This window comes from Ruditapes philippinarum, unplaced genomic scaffold, assembly GCF_026571515.1.
Source record: "Ruditapes philippinarum isolate M1 unplaced genomic scaffold, ASM2657151v2 ctg2125_1_1_1_1, whole genome shotgun sequence".
Lineage (NCBI taxonomy): Eukaryota > Metazoa > Mollusca > Bivalvia > Venerida > Veneridae > Ruditapes > Ruditapes philippinarum.
In genome coordinates, this window is record NW_026856260.1 from 416,873 (window position 1) to 435,100 (window position 18,228).

Consider the following 18,228-nt stretch of genomic DNA (forward strand, 5'->3'; position numbering starts at 1 on the left):
GAATAATAACTTAAATTTTCTGTAGAAATATCATTGGTTAATTTTTTTCGGACGCTGATCACACATTGTGTTATATTAAAACTGTACACAAGCTAGATGGCTCAACTGACCTACAAGGAGTGGTCACATTAAAGGGACTCCACTGAGGTTTATGAACATGACGGGTCTGCATATAATTTGTCAAGAATTTGATGTAGGTTTAGACCAATAACTTGTGTGAACAATTTCAGATCATTTGCTCTCTAAATCGGGCTATGAATAGCACCGGAAATATGCTTTTCAATTTATTTATGAGTATATTTCTTAATTATCTTTTACGCATATTTCTGCTTGAGTCACCTAACTATTCTATGTAAGAAATTAAATTTTTAAGTTTTTATGCTTTTTGACCTCTATTTAGTTACTTCTCAGCACGATATTAATTATGCTTTTGTATGATATAACGAGCGATTGTTGATAAAGTAAAGCGTTTGTGTCGCTTTTGGCCTTGTCGCTCATCCTTCTGACGAACAGAGCACACGATCTAATCAACCGGCTGCACTGTTCGCTATTCAGTCGGGATTTGTTTTAAATTTTACTTAAAAATGATGATTAATTTGTTTTGTGTGAGCAAGATAGCGGTTTAAGGGTTACGCAAACCTGTATTTGACTTATTCATCAAAAGTCGTATACATGTACGATTGATTAAGATTAACATTTAGCGTACAGAGAAAAAAATCTACCCATATTGTTAGAGTGACGTTTGTTTTTTTTTGTTGTTGTTGTTTTTTTTACATTCAATCACCCATCTTCTTCCTGAAATATAGGGAAGCCAATAAAAAATATATCGACTTTAGTACAGACTCTTCCTGTATGAAACAAAAACTGTCACGTGAGGCAAGAAATTGAAAACACTTTATTGGTAGTTTAATACAATATTTCATAAATCTGTTTATAAATATTAAGACTATCTCTTTATTTTCTTATAAAATGATTTTCTTCGCATTTTTTTACTGAAAATAACTTGTAGAATTCACTATAATTCAAATGCACTAATAATTAATCGATCTGGAATGTAGAGTATCGAATGCATGTATGTACATTTGAGGAATTTCGCTTCTGTATTTATTAAACATAAATTGAAGATACTAAGATTAATAAATTACTTTTTAGTTTAAGACTAGGAAAATTCTTGATTATTTCACTATGAATTTTTCCAACAACAAACCTATTGTTGTAATACATGTATAATCATACGATATGCAAGAGGTATGCTAAATATTTCCGGGTTCACGTGTAAAAAAAATTGAAACTTCCGTACTTTCAAATCCAAAATTATATTTTGTACTCCTAGAATAGATTATGAGTGATAGGTTTAAATAATAAACTAATTAATCTGTAACCTGTAGGAACCGGATGAGATAAATCTTTTCCTCCAGTGTAGATCCAGACCAGCCTGCATATCCCTGACCAGTCTGACAGGTTTTATACTGTAGGCTGACCAACATAGAACATTTAAGTCCCATCTTTATATACTAGTATAAACCAAAATTGATAATTGAAAGATCCAAAATGGATCATGCACAAGTATAATTATTTCAGAAATTCGGGGCGATAAAGATGTAAGATCAGCAGAATGGGGCCAGTCAATCACGCCTGACGTGAAGCTGTACCATATATAGCATTTTAATGCAGAGATCCCTTAATTAAAAGTGGAAAGTTCCAAATTCATAGCATGACAAGTCTATTATACAAATTAAGGGACGTTTAATCGATTAGAAGTACAGTTATTACATTTAGAGAAAATAAATAGTATATGCTATCGCACTTAATTTTCCGCCAGTCCCCGTATGTATCATTTTGTTTCAGATATATTGATATGAAATAGAACAAAACCAAATTGTTTTCCAAAGTTTATGAAGAAAGAAAGAAAAATGCTATAAATAGTTTCTAAAAGTTTTTTTTCCTGCTATACTGTACATGTTTTTCAAATTTTAATCTTAGAGAGATCTCTTCTTTTTTATCAGCATTAAACCAGTCACAGACGGTCTTTTAGTTTTCAAATGCACTTTTTTTGTTTCCAAATTAGAGAGCTAGCACATGGGCCTGCTCAGTGGGTTCATCACTGCCATGAAGATTAATAAATGTAAAAACATTTTACAGACATATGATGTAGGGCAAAATATGATTATAATATATTATGTAGACAGATATGATTTGAAGTAAAATCATGCTTTTTGTTTGCTTTTTGTCAATTACAGGCCGTTATGTTATCAAGTGTTATAGAAAGGACATGTATATTTAGATGACATATAAATATTCTGCTTATATGTTTACTTGTACATGTATATATATATATTTTTTTTTAATTATAAAGTATGTATGTTTGTATTAAATTAATTAACTAATTTATGATCAATCTTTAATGCTAAACTTTGTATCACGCATCGGGACTTCATAAATAATTTCTGCAGACATTTTAAACCATTCATATGTATTTATAGATTGCTTCTAATCTATGCATGGAAATCCTATGCAGAATTATCTTAATTGCCTTGTCAATTAAAGAAGTCGCACGGTCGCACGCAGTATCTTTTAATGAGATCAAATGTATTTTATATTGTGTCAGGTCGATTTTGCTAGATAACTTAACTGGAAGCATAGGTTCGTGATTATTACATTAGCGCACCATTTACATGCATACATACATACATACATGTATATATGTACATGTCTGGTCATTTCTTCAACGAATTCAGATTTATTTTCGTTTACTAAATTATACTCATAATAGGTAAACTCATATAAAATTTGTACAACAATAAGCTCAATTTGTAGTTTCTGACTAGTTTGTTGAGAGAGTTTATAAACAGGGTCTAACAAATATAAATCTATTTGTCAGAAATAAATTTAAGCCAGTTTAAATCATTTCTCATCACCTTTCGAAATGTTAACTTAACATCACGAATTTTAAAACTAATGTTATTTATAAGTATTAGTAACATATATTGACAAAAAGTTAAGTTAAATAATCACGCTACAAAATCATACTGAAAATTATGACATATTTCTCCTATATAAATTAGTCAAGTAAAAGAAATATGTGATATTAAATTGTGAAATGTTTACAATATAGGACGATTTTGTTTCAAATTAGTTAAGTTTATTTGCTATGTTTACTTGTATTTGTTTACATTGCTACATGAGAAAAAACCTAAGTCATCTCACATGCGAAACAAATGAGTAATACTTCGTGAAACAAATCTTTTCCCACTCACTTTGGCGGTTTGGTAGACACTGAATTACCTGTAGTGAAAATCTGTATATATATACTCCGCTATTAATAACGCGCCTTCTGATTGGACGAGAGACGAAATGTGACATATACATTCAGACTAATACATTGCGTTTCTGATATTTAGATATACATTACATACAAGACTTCAATATGTTTTAGAATTGCATTGAGATCGGACACATGTTTGATTTTCTCTGATTATATGAACTTATGCAAATTGAGTGACAGTTGATCTTAGTGTTTATTTAAGTCTTTGATATTAGTTGCCAATTATGATTGGAAGTAATGGAAACTGCAGCGAAATGCATGATGTAAGTACAAATTACTTATTTTAATAAATGACTAAAACATTTAATAGTTAATTTTATGTTTTACAATGGTAATTTGTCTGTTTTCATTAATAAACGCTACGATTAAATATCAACATCATAAACTTTGTGCACGCTTTTATTTTAATTACAACATTGGATTGAATTTGTTTATTAAACTACACTGTGCTAGTATAGTAAGCTATTGAGAAAACGCTGACCATAGTTAAAATTGTAATTCAATTATGTATGTTTACATCTCTTATACTTTGAAAAGTTAAAACAACTTGTTCTTAAACTCAGAAAATTATCTGGGACACTTTTATTTAAAATAAGTTGCCACAGCTGTATTACAAAAGTATCGGACACTCTAATTTAAATTTATTACCGCTAGACAGTTCTGACAATTGACATACGGTCAGTTATAACTCACAAAATTATTTGCGTTAATCAGTTAAAACATAAATGTCGAAAAATTGACAAACTGCAACCAGTGTATGATAAATGATGCGTCCCCCGCTTTAGACCTAGATAATTAATTGTGATTTAGTTTTCTTATCTTTAGTTTGTTTGATCGTGATGGAGACCTAAGCATCTAGTCAAACATAGGGATCACGGTGTCCGAAGTAATTGAAATGTAAACATAAGAGTTTTGAGTTAAGAGAAAGAAAGAGAGAGAAAAATAAAAAAAAATTCTTTACGCATTCACGCAACTTGCGCGAGTCTGTATGCGCAAGAAATTGTTTCAGTATATCAGTTATTAGCTAAACGCTGTAAGCGAAGCAACTCGTATCTAATCAAAATGTATATTCTGTATCTGCAGGGATGGCAAGAAGTAGAGAAATACCTGTATGGGGAAACTATGCAGTTTGAACAAGAAACGATGAAGTTTGAGAGCGGAATAATGCAGAACTTGGACCAACTAAATACGGGATTCCCTACAAGCCCGGTTTCACCAGTGCGTTCACCATCATCACCAGGATCAAATTACTCGTGCAATAGCCCAAGTGGATGCAGCATGGGGTCACCGGCTCCAGTTAACAGCCTTTGTGTTAATCAGGAACTGTATGATGATTTGTTGGATTTGGACTTTATCTTGTCAAATACAATGGACAACAATAACTTGTCCTTGTACGCCGATGATAACAATTGTTTGAAAATAAAGCAGGAACCCTCTGCTGACAACTCATTGCCGGACTTTACTTCTAGTTTCTTAGACATACCAGACATTAAACTAGAAAATTTCAAAAGCTGTGCTAATTCCGTTTCAAATACATTTCCAGAAGTTGAATCTAGCAACAAAGTTGATGGTAACCTTGTGATACCAAAACAGGAATGTACATCAAATTCGAATACGTGTGCGAACTTTACCGCAACACCCATGCGTCAAGAGTGCAATCCTCAGCATACGCAACAACAGATGCATTATAGCATGAACATTCCCAGCCAATTATCACCACCTTCGTCGCCGGATCTCTACTCAGACAACACCCATAAATGCTTGCCAGCAATGCCTCAACTACAGCAAATGAGACCTGCACCTCATCAACCACATCAGCATTCAACGCTCCCACCGTACCCGCACCACATGACTCCACAGTTCCAGCAGTACCTCATGTCTCAGCATCTGATGCCAAAACTTGGTCAGCATGGTCACATGACTCAGTTACCTCCCCACATGATGACACCGCCATCATCGCCACAACAGTTTGTTGACCTTCTCTTGCCACAGAGCATCATGGACCCAGCTTTGGTCCAACCAAAGAAACGTGGACGACGCACCTGGGGCCGCAAACGCCAGACAACCCACACTTGTTCTCACCCGGGTTGTACCAAAACCTACACAAAAAGTTCTCATTTGAAGGCTCACCTCCGAACGCACACTGGCGAGAAACCTTATTGCTGCACGTGGAAGGGATGTGGCTGGAAGTTTGCACGATCTGATGAGCTTACACGCCACTACCGCAAACATACCGGTGATAGACCATTCCAATGTCACCTCTGTGAGCGCGCCTTCTCCAGAAGCGACCACCTGTCACTCCACATGAAGAGGCACATATGAACATTATCCAGGCAAGTGTCTATACGAATAAAGGCACTCTATGGAAGCAGATACGAGCTGATATAGAGCTCAGACTTATTTTTAAGGAATCCAAAAGGACTGATGTATTTATTTGAACGATTATTACACTTTGATAATGTGTGTAATTAATTTGAATTGTGAAAAAAGTTAAGTTTTCACCAATGTTACGTTTTTGGATAGCCTTTAAAATATATTGTCTTAGAGGTTGTTTATTTTTGTTGGAGAGACTGACCGGTTCAGTTTTGTAAGTCTAACATCAAACCTTTTGAGATGAGTGTGGTGCTGGCCGCCCCATGAGGCTCAAATAGGGAGGTGTAGAGGTGTACATTTTGTTCCAAATACATTGTTAATGTATCCATGGAGACCAATGTTGTTAAATACTTTAAAGGTCATGCGATTGTTTGTTTAAATATATATTGTTATATTTTTATATATATAATATGAAAATCAAACTTGAAAAAAAATATTATTTCAACTGCCGAGCCTAAACCAAATTGAAAATTGTAGAAAGATATTATAATATACAAAAAGAAGTGTTTTTTTTTAGAAATATATATGTTATATTCAAATGATATTATAAATATCGACTGCACTGAATTGTACAACTTCTAGTGCTATAGAATAGTATACGATTGCTCTATATTTTTGTATATTAAGTAATATTTAACATGATATTATATTTTATAGATTTTTTGCTCGCTTTTTAAGTGCTGTTTATATTTCAAATGTTTTATATTTTTTCCATTAAAATAGAACTGAACGAGAAACTATGAATGTGCAATTAAGTGTGTTCAAACATTATGGTAGAGAACTAGCTGACCTGTTAATTAATATAACACTTGATTAGTATGATCAGGCCGTAACACGATTCACGTGTACTCATTTCTTTATAAAACTTTTTTTTCCTAGCTAGTTATACATTACAAATTATTTAATCAGAAAAACGTAGACTTCTTTTTAGTGATATTTATCTTTCGTTGGCTTTTTATTTAGATTTTTCTCCCATTTGTTTCCCAAACAGGCTTTGGCTTCATTTATATCCAGTTAGGATGAAAATCTACATGAAACATTATTTTCTCAAATTCTATGCTTTTCCTATCTTATCTGTTTGTTTTTTGTGCTTGTTAATTTAATTATTCTGTTTATTTTGTTTAACTTGTTTTTGGTGCTTTCTTGCAAACTTATTATTTTTGAACTTCCCCCACTTTTGTACTAGTCAATTTTGCTACTTATTTTGTAATATGTGCCATTTTCTCATATCTTACATTGGCTGGAACCAAAGTTTATTGCTGCGCCTTATTTATTCTCATTGAAAATATAAATCAAAATTTGTAACTTCATTTGTATCTTTTTAAAAAAATAAAGAACGAAAACTTAACCAAATGCTGTCTTTTGATACCTTTTTGGAAAGCTTGTATTAAATTTATGGAATTTGTTTGCTATAGTTTTAATAAAACAGCTAGGGCGTCTAAGAAGTTTGGTTCTTGTCGCAACTGTGTATAAACCAGCAAGACTGGTCATTTCATGGTGATCATAAAACCCGGTAAAATCGGGAAAATAAATTATTGAAACTTACAATATATCTTTCTTGTTTATTTCTAATGTTTAATTTCATTATTCCTGCATACTCCCACCCACCAAAAAATAAATAAAATCGAAACAATATAAAAAGTGGATGTTGTAGACGCAAAGAATACATTGAGTCTAGACTGCAGAATGTCGTTTACACCGGCCATTGATAATCAACATGGCAGAATTTGTCAATCCAGTTGTTAGATTGCCTCATTCTTGAAACTTACTTTTTCCCTACGTACCAGTTGGCAAAAAATACTCTGAACGTTCTAGTTTCTGTACCGTACCGTCAACCCCGAAATAAGGATTGCCACATATGTTCTTGTAAAAAGAACGACGAGAGTATTCGTTCATGACTGTTGATGCGGATAGCTGTCATAGTGCGAGTGTTATATTACCGTGGTAGTTGCAAGACTAAATTTATCGTACCATTACCGGCTATTTTACAGAATAAACTTATATGAGTGGTGGTAACACCAATATCTAAAATGAAAATACTTTAACTTGTTGTTGCAGCATACGATAACTACTGGTAAAACTAAATTTGAAAGCAGTAATTATTGTCTGCCGCAGTATATAATGTAATACAAAAAGCTGTGGTTGACTGAATCTGGGACATACGTTATCGTATATCCCAGACTGAATCTAGTAATCTTCTATTGACTGTAACATTGGAATACTATGACTGACTGTAGTTGTGGCATCCGCTTTTAAGCTGAATTTTCACCTAGTTGTGGCATACTGTTAAAGTTTCATATAGTTGTGGTTGTGGCATACATGTACCTTTCATCGCCTTTTAAGCTGAATTTTCACCTAGTTTTGGCATACCGTTCATCGCCTTTTAGGCTAAATTTCACCAAGATGTGGTTGTGGTAACGGTTTACCGTCTTTAAGGCTTAATTTTCACCAGGTTGTGATAACAGTTTACCGCCTTTTAGGTTGCATTTTCACCTAGTCGTGATTTTGACATACTATTCGTCGCCTTTTAGGCTGAATTTTCACCAGGTTGTGGTATACGGTTTACCGCCTTTTAGGTTGAATTTTCACCTAGTCGTGATTTTGACATACTATTCGTCGCCTTTTAGACTGAATTTTTACCTGGTTGTGGTATACGGTTTACCGTCCTTTAGGTTGAATTTTCACCTAGTCGTGATTTTTGACATACCATTCGTCACCTTTTAGGCTGAATTTTCACTTGGTTGTGGTATACGGTTTATCGCCTTTTAGGTTGAATTTTCACCTAGTCGTGATTTTGACATACCATTCATCGCCTTTTAGGCTGAATTTTCACCTGGTTGTGGTATACGGTTTACCGCCTTTTAGGTTGAATTTTCACCTAGTCGTGATTTTGACATACAATTCATCACCTTTTAGGCTGAATTTTTACCTGGTTGTGGTATACGGTTTATCGCCTTTTAGGTTGAATTTTCACCTAGTCGTGATTTTGACATACCATTCATCGCCTTTTAGGCTGAATTTTCCACCTGGTTGTGGTATACGGTTTACCGCCTTTTAGGTTGAATTTTCACCTAGTCGTGATTTTGACATACAGTTCATCGCCTTTTAGACTGAATTATTTCACCAAGTGGTGGTTGTGGCATACCGATTACTGCTTTTTAAAATTGAATTTACACATTATGGCGACATGTTATTCATCGTTATTAAGACAGTCATACTGGTCCACTATTTTTTTTATTTATACCTTTATGTTGCTAATTAAGTCTAATGAGCCGAGAAATCATGTTGTTTACAGTTCACTTTATTACGAATTTATGTTGCGAAATTTAATTGCATCGTATTTCAACTGCACTTATTGTCGCATTGCAATGCACAGAATATGAAAATTTCACGATAATATTGGTGTATTCATCTCGGTGAGTATGTGTTGTGTCTAATTGTTGTTTATATTTCAGTAAATACTACATGTATATTCTGCCAATTAAGTACCGCATTTCTCCAATATCTCACATTTAATTAAAAAAAAACTAAACGACATAAAAAATACAATCCCATAATACCTTGCCGGTCAAGGTAATATATCTGAGACAAATTCGACCCAAACGTTCTGCCCATTTTCTTTTGGTTTGTGTAGCTTATTGAAATCAGTTTTCCAGTGCTGTGGAACTAACCAGTACTGGTGCCACTTCATGACAAAACATGAGCATGATCGAATCCAAGACCCCTGAGTTGAGAGACAAACACCTTAACCACAAGGCTACTTTGCTTACTTACCTATTAAAGGGAATCTTTCTACTAGTATCATGACATGTATATCAAAGATATATACCTACCTCACGCGCTCTTGAAATAAAATATGTGCACGTGAATACATGACACGATCGAGCATTGGTGAAAATCGATAACTTTAATTAAAATTATACGGCAGGTAATGCTACGAAATAAGATTATTTCTTGACAATCACAATTATTTTTTTTTAAGTACTACATGGAACTTGATCGGATTTTAGGCTTTCCTTTCAGTTTTTGAAACAATGTTGGTCGCTATGGCAAAATCGCTAGAAATGTCATACAGCAAAGTAAAATGCCATAGATATGCAGTACAAATCACGCTGTGTCATTTATTGCGAACTCAAGCATCTCTGTTACTTCCGATTACTATATAATCTAGCTATTGCAAGTTTATTTAATTCAACGTGATCTTTTCTTGGGAACATAATGTAGGGGTCAGGAAAAGGGCATAAATGCCGTCACCTAAAATGTGCAATGACAGTACATCATCTTTTTAGTGTTTAGTAAGCAGGGTTTGACTTAATAAAGAGAGATAGCGGTCCACGGGAGACAATCTATATTTTGTATCCATACAAACGCGACACAGTTGTCTCTTTACTATCTAATACTCCAGAATATTTGGGTAGGTTTCTACTATGAGGCATTTTGTCTTTTTATCTGTGATCTGAGCTACCGTCGTGGAGTTAAGATCGGGTAAGAATAATCAGCCTGTTATGCTAAATTGTACACGATGCACATTTGATCCATGGGATATGAGAGTGAATTTTACTTGTTAGTTTGAGTTTTGAATTAGATTTCATACATAAATTTTAAAATATGTTTCTCCGACTTAAAATTCGACAATTTTGAAGGTTCACTACAGAATATGGATTAATATTATATAATTTTTGTATGGAAAAAAAATTCTGGAAACAAAGTGATCCCTCGGAAGCATTAATCACAACAAAATTACAAGAGAATTGCAGACTCGGTTTGATTGAGTCTGTACATGAGGGATAATGGAAATGTGCAACATCCCTCACGCCTCCTAGCACCGGCTTGAGCGGTACTCAATTCTCAAGAGCGGTACTCAATTCTCAACACTTAACAGTGCTGGCATCAATGATCCCGAAGGACCAGAAAACTTATACAACACTGAAAGTGAAGTACGGGGCAACTTTTTTACAGCTGCCACACAGCACTTGACACCTGCTGTTGTGAAGTATAAAAAATTCTGGAAACAAAGTGATCCCTCGGCAGCTTTAATCACAACAAAATTACAAGAGAATTGCAGACTCGGTTTGATTGAGTCTGTACGTGAGGGATAATGGAAATGTGCAAACATCCCTCACGCCTCCTAGCACCGGCTTGAGGGTACTCAATTCTCAAGAGCGGTACTCAATTTCTCAACTTTGTTAAATTTACGCATTACCTGCTGGATTTTAAGGAATGTACATGCACTGGCTCTAATTTGGAACAGTCCATTTCATTTTAAAGGATTTCATTAACAAATTACAAAAAATAATAATAATGGATATAATGATAAAGGCCAGTCATAAATTTAAGGCGGGGGGGGGGGGGCGGCGGTGACTTACATGTTAAGGTGTCTGCCTTTCAACCCGTGAATCATGGGTTCGTTCCCTACTGGTTGGTTCCACGAAGCAAACTCAAAAGTGATTAAAACTTGTTTCGCTATCGAGCTTAAAAATATGTTAAAAACCATTTTTAGAGAAAATGTTACATGTACTTATAACTTAACCTATGCTACATGTACAAATATATATTATACTCCCACAATATTAAATAATTTATAATACAAAATAATTTATTCATTTTTTTTAAAAAATGTAATCAGTTAACGTTACACCAGGGTCTTTCAAATAGAATTTGAAAGACCCTGGTTACACTCAACCTAATGTTTTATCATTTTTATCCACTTCTTTATTCAAATCACAGACAAATAAAGATACATTGTACTTATACAATTTCATACTGAATAAATCGATACTTATACCATTTCCACCTGAATAAATCGATACGATAATTGATACATTTGCGACTTTAGTAATGAAAAGAAATCACTTTCATAGTAATTTAAGTTTAAACATTTTGTATCTATGTACTAAATACTTTAAATTTAAGTAACTGTTAAGTGGACAAACTTCTTCATAAAGTTAAATCGTCAAAATCACTTTTACACCTCTTCATCATAGATTAATTTCCTCGAAGAGTAGTTCGAAGAAACCACACGATTTCGAGTCATTTCGGCCCCAAGACGTATCGGCTCCAAATTACCCAAGACGTTTCGGTCCCGGACGTTTCGGCCCTTCACCAAATCGGCCCCATATTTAGTTAAGAATAAGTCTTACCTTAATTTGTTTTATACCAGAATTTTAATAGCATATAAATAAATGAAAGGATAAAAGGAATGCGAGAATTAACCATTTACCCCATGAGCATATTGCGAAAAATGGCCGTTTTCATTGAAAAAGCCTCCTGTAACAAGTTCAAACTGCTATGAAACTATGAAAAATGCTTCAATACTAATGAAAATTGGCACAAATGTTGACTACACCATAGCCTCTGTAACAGTTTGCTCAATGGTAAATTTCCTGTCACCATGGCAACGGGGGACGTCTCAAAATTGCCAAAAATCACTATTTTGCATTGTTTTTTTCCATCAAAACTGATTTCAAAGTGCTGCAACTTCTAAATGAATTGAGATAGACTAAAAGGCTTTCCAGCGTCGGTTACTAGTTACCCTAAGATCGACCTGAGGCCATTTTTAGCCTGTCACATGTCCAAAATTGTCTTGGCGATGAGGGGGACTCCGCCCCCTTCAAACCCCCCAAACAAAAGGGAGCACATCCCCTTCTGGCAACCCCCTGATGTAATATTTGGATGGGGAACGGCGCCGAAAAAGTGGTCACTTTTTTAACAACATTTCTCAAATGAAAAACAGTGTTTGGGGCCTAAATAGGGCATTTTTTCACTGTTTGAGGCCTCAAAAAGGGGGGGGGGGCATCAAGCCGTCGAAACACGCTTATATAAGGGAAAAGGTTAACAAAAAATGATGAAAAACCTTGGAATTACACAAAAACTAGATTTTCCATATTAACACATGCCCTAACGCCGAAATTTGGTGAAAAATTGTTGTTTTTTGACATTTTTTATTTTTTTAATTAATTGAATAATTAAATTATGATTTTTAATTGAATAAGGCTAAAATAGTAGTAATCAAAACAAACAGAACATAAACTTTATTAAACAAAACATGGTACACGAACACTGAAACATATTTTATCTGATCATTATCAACAAGTTTTTTTTTCAAATTTGAACGATTAAAAAGCAAGACACAGAACAATACAAACATTTATTATCAACAACTATTAAATTTATGGTAAGTGACGAGATTTGGCAATACAATACAACACATAACAGTTAAAAATGTATAAGATAAAACAATCAATACGTTGTAAACAGACATTTTTTTACAATAAAAGTGATAGATTTTCAATCTGAGCATATATTATCAAGAAATTATATCAAATCATATGTTTAAGAATCTTTGATATTACTAACGGCTGATTAGCAATACACTTTAAATAATTAATTTGTTAAACCTTGAGAAAACATAAATCTAAAGTGTTATTGTAGCTAAATGATTAATAGAGATCAAAAGATAATGATTTTTGAAGTATATTTGTAATTAATTTTGTTAATCAGAAAGCTTTTTCATTTGTCAACTGTCTTATAAATTAAAGATTAAGTGTCTTTATTTAGGTGTATTTATTGTTACACCTTGAAAAAGCATTTATCTAAATAGCGATTGATAGATCTACAATGGATTACCAATTAAGGATTAAAATGTCATAATTGTTTGTGTGCCATCAATCAATCAATATACTACAATTTTTAACAATTTTGAGTATAAAAATTCTTTTTTTTACTGTAATAAAGGGCCGAAACGTCTCGCGGAAAAGGGCCGAAACGTCTAGGGGCCGATTTTTGCATAGGGGCCGAAACGTCCTGTTTGCAACCACACGAGTTCAAAAAGGACATCTTAAAACGGACTGAATAATGTTTGTACAGCGTAAGCACCATTGTGTCATGGATAAAATACTTTTATTTGGATAAAAGAGTTTATATAATGATGATGTTCAAACATGCAAATTAAGCAAGAAAATTTTGAGGACCTTTGGTTGATCACAATCGCTGTACGGTGCTGTACGGTAATTAAACGGGATTAAGAGCATCATAACGACAACAACAACAAAATATTTGTGCAGAAATCTTTCATTCCTATTTCATTTATTGATGAAGCAATTAACGTGCAAAAGTTAAATGTAAGTTTTAAGACTTATTAAATGTGTATAAGAATTATTTATTTAGATTATGTAATTAGAAATTTAATTGATCTTGAAATAGCAATGTCATACTTTCGGACAAACCAAAGTTCGGATAATATTTTCTGTTTATATAACAATCGAAGTGTTAATATCTGTCGGAATTGTAACAAAGATTGACGTTATATTTTTCATCTTAGAGTTCGTCCACCATTATATTTGACCTTAATATGTTAAGATAAACTGATGAAACTTGAACAGAGCATTGACCCCAGGATTGAAATATTATGCAACAATTGATAAATGAGAAAATTTCTTCACTCGTGCTGTTCTACGAAAATCATATTAATCAGATATTAAAATCAAAAGGTAATTGCAAATGATAATATATTAATGTATTTTCCTAAGCGTCCGTTTAATCAATATTGAACTGACCCCATACACTAACCTGATAACTGAACTGCTGAAGTGATAAGCAACACCTCAGTCTTATGGTTCATTAGTTGTGTACATTTAAGCAGCCTGTAACATGGTCATGCAAAAGTATAGGATTTTAAAACTGCATCACATGATCCCATGCAAACTGTCAAAATATATCTGACATGCATGACAGACTATATTCATTTCCTCTGGGGCGTGGTTCCAAGTAACTTTTCTGTGGGTAACCACATATAGTAATTCCCGCTGGTACTGCGTCCTTGCCCATTCCGATGTAATCAGAAAATTTGTATCTTTACACATTGAATGCCACCAAATACTGTTTCCACCATTAAAGTAAAAGTGGAAGTGCTGCTTTTTGTGAATTTGGATAGAAATTGTTAGACTTTTTTTCATTTCAAATAAATTCTGTCATTGATAGAAAAATCCAAAGCTGCCTGTGTGTGCTGAAAAAACTTCTTTATTTTACCCCATATTTAACGGTTAAACTTATAATTTCTTGTTCCAACAAGTGAAGGTCGTCTGCTGAAACTGCAGTGACAGCATATTCTGTTACAAAAAATTATACAGTCTACAGAAGCCAAAAAGGGCCATCAATTAACATACCAAGGTACCATAGTGCTCTCCGTATAAGCTCCCATTCTTAACATGGCTGACCGAGCATAGATGTTTCTAATTAAAATCATTGAGTTATTCTATGAATGACATGTGTATTTTAAAGTCGAGATGCGACAGCTAAACACAATTCAATAAAATAGTAAATATAAGTTCTTTTTATTTGTACAATTTGCTGGAAATAATAAGAACAGTGGTACCATAGGGGACCATCCTACCCCTTGACTTCTTAAAAGCTTATGGCATGTCTACCATGAACAACTGCTCTATTAGTTAAATTTCTATGGTATAAGGGGAGTAACGCTCAAATAGATTGTCTTCCACAACCAGTACTGAATAGTAGTAAATGGTTCCATGTCAACTTCTATCCTGGTCTACTCACAAGCCCCCCTTGGCTCAGTCCTTAGACCTCTCTTGTTTCTTATCTATATCATATATCTACCAGACTTTGTAATAAGGTTGTGATCCCCCGTCCAGACTACAGTACCTCAAACCAGTACCTAGACCTGTTGGAAATTCCCTTTCCCATGTCTTGATACAAATTTAATCAATTACCAACTACCACAAACTATTTATTCTGCAAATAATTATTCTTCCTCATCATGTTTATTCATTAGAATGCCTCACCCCCAAGATTTTGTCACCTTGTCTTGGTCAATTTTGAAGAAGTCTATAAGCCAGATTTTAAAATTATTAAGCAAAAGTGCTCACCATTCAAACAAATTTTGTAGTCAAGCACAATATTGGGAGTCTACATCATGTTAAAGTGACAAATATTGCTATAACTCTTAGCCTACTTGCAGCAACTGATTCTACCATTGTGACCAGTGCAGACCAACGTCAGCCAGCACATTTTGTGCTATTTGGTCATGGTGTGCATTGTTTGCTATTCAATAGTATGCATGTATATTTTGAAATTTACCCTGAAGATTGTTCATATGGAAAGATAGACATGTACATTTTATTTTAAGATATGATATTAATGGTTAAGTATTATAATGGTTAAGTATTGGTACATGATATTTCTTAGATGTTTCATTTTGTTTTCAGGTAAGACATTGACAAGATGTTGACCAGAGAATTGTTCCAAGTAGCTTCAGGTATTTGGTTTTGAGTCAGTTATTCTGTAACTTTTATATACTATTCATCCAGCTTACAGTTAGTTGGATATTATACTCCATTACTTGTTACAAGTGCCTTTTAATTTTAGTTTAAAACAAATTCATTACAGTTTGATTGTTTTGGCTTATAAGTTTTTGAAAAATACTCTCGAATCCTTTCCTGGGACTCAATGAATGTGTTTCTTGTTCAAGGAAACAACGTCTTGTCCCTGATTCGGTCCAAACCCAAACAGTAAAGCTGTAATCCCTAGATTACTAGTCCGACTGTTAACCACTCGGCCACACCGCCTTGTTAATAGCACATGTAATAATTATATACATTAAATTTTAGCTGAAGTGATAAAACCCTTTTTGTCATAGATAAAATTCAGTCCTTCAGTACTGGTATAAATGAAAATTTTCCTGGTAATATTTTGCTCAGTAGAATACATTATGTACATTATTTATCTGTGAACTTGTATAATTCAAATAGCCTGTTAACAATTTTATGAACTTTTACCAACACACATGTACATGTATTTTTATACTCAAATGGGGCGTCCGTGGCCGAGTGGTTAAGGTCGTTGACTACAAACCACTTGCCCCTCACCTCTGTGGGTTCGAATCCCGACAAGGGCTTTGGATTCTTTCATGTGAGTAAGCTATCCAGCTAGCTTACGGAACGTCGGTGGTTCTACTCGGGTGCCCGTTCGTGCCTGAAATAATGCACGGAAGGGCACCTGAGGTCTTCCTCCACCAGTAAAGCTGGAACGTCGCGATATGACCTATACTGTGTCGATGTGACGTAAAACCCAAAACAAACAAAAAAAATTTGTATCTCAAGTGATTTAAACAGTTTGTAGACCTTTTAACATTTAAAAAATAAACAGCCTTTAGTGTATTTGAATGATATATTGTCAAAATTGTTTTGATATAAATTTATTTTTCAGTTTCCAGGCTCAATATTTTGACTGGACCTCTTTCTAAGGAGGGATATAATGGCTTTAGGCTGCCACACAATAGGCTGCTACACAGTGTGTGTCGGACAGGTTGTAGCGACTCCAAACCTAGGTACACTACTCAAACAGAATTAAAATCATTGAACTCTTTCAAGCATATCAGAGTTTACAGTAGTGAAAACCGACAAACTGCCTTATCTGTGATGAAAGATTTAAAGCATTTGAAATCTTCACCATTTCCTGCTCTTGTTCTTGGTGGTGCCGGACTAATTCCATTTATAGCAGCTCCTCTTTACATGGCAACAACAGGAGGTTTTGTTGCTAGTTTAGCTTATAGTCAGGTTGCGTATGGTGCAGTTATTTTATCTTTTGTTGGAGCGGTCAGATGGGGTATGGCATTATCTGACAATGGAGTTGTCCGGCCAAACTGGATCAATCTTGGTTATAGCGTGACTCCGTCTCTAATTGCATGGGCGGCATTGATGATGCCTACACCTTTTTCGCTGGCAACACTGATGTTTGGTCTTGGTGGTGCAGCTTACATGGATATCACAATGTACGGGTATCCATCTTGGTTTAAAGCAATGAGGTTTCTTCTAACAATCACAGCAATTTTATCTCTATGGACCACTTTACTTTTCCATTATGTGAAATTTGGTTCGGCAAAGAATAAAAAATTTGAAGTTAAGAAAGGTAAAGAAGTCAAGCAGTCCACAAGAGATGTAGAAAAAGCCGTAGCTCAAGCTGTGTCAGAAATTGATCCAGTGGCAGATGTTGTGTTAGGTGATAGTGAACAGGGAAGAAGAACATGGAGAATTGATGCGAAAGAAAAAGGGAATGTTTCGAAAGAAAACAGGAACAATAATTCTGAGTTAGGAGTATTACAGGCTGTTTCAGAAATTGACCCAGTGGCAGACGTCGTTCTGGGAGGATATAGGTCAGGTCAGAATTATAAAGCTGGTACAAGGACTGATCAAAATGTTAAAGGTAACTCAGAGGTGGCAGTCATGCAAGCTGTTTCAGAAATTGATCCTGTTGCTGATCTTGTTTTAGGTGGAAATAAAACGTCAGATGTGAGATCAAAATAAACTTTCCAGTCACAAGATATACAAACAGAGGGAGATTTGTGAATGCTTTATCAAAATAACAGATATAATTATCATGAAAGTCAATTTTTTAAATAAATACAAGTGTTTTTGATTCAACTACATTTGTATTTGATATTTATTTTCGATAAAAGAACTATTGCAGACAATGTAACTATTTTGATCCACATGTCCAAAAAAAAACTAATTTTT

The 18,228-nt window shown here is 34.2% G+C and overlaps 2 protein-coding genes across 2 annotated transcripts; both read left to right on the plus strand.

Moving 5' to 3' along the window:
• Positions 1–3,401: 3,401 nt before the first annotated feature.
• On the plus strand, positions 3,402–7,246 carry LOC132746015 (Kruppel-like factor 2). Its single transcript, XM_060735063.1, has 2 exons — positions 3,402–3,588; positions 4,409–7,246. Exons 1-2 carry the CDS (start codon positions 3,550–3,552, stop codon positions 5,645–5,647), a joined length of 1,278 nt encoding a protein of 425 aa, XP_060591046.1. The 5' UTR covers positions 3,402–3,549; the 3' UTR covers positions 5,648–7,246.
• Positions 7,247–13,676: 6,430 nt separating this feature from the next.
• Positions 13,677–18,011, plus strand: LOC132746016 (uncharacterized; the record flags this gene model as incomplete). The annotated part of the gene is given in 3 exon segments (XM_060735064.1): positions 13,677–13,818; positions 15,922–15,971; positions 16,922–18,011. Coding segments are annotated over 2 exon segments (1,124 nt in total), but the record flags the coding sequence as incomplete, so codon positions are not given.
• Positions 18,012–18,228: the final 217 nt, after the last annotated feature.

What these genes read in the sequence shown, in the direction of transcription:
- LOC132746015 (XM_060735063.1), top strand. Translation starts at nt 3,550, where the DNA reads ATGATTGGAAGTAATGGAAACTGCAGCGAAATGCATGAT. An exon ending in ACTGCAGCGAAATGCATGAT is followed by an intron (nt 3,589 to 4,408) that starts GTAAGTACAAAT and finishes CTGTATCTGCAG; the next exon opens with GGATGGCAAGAAGTAGAGAA.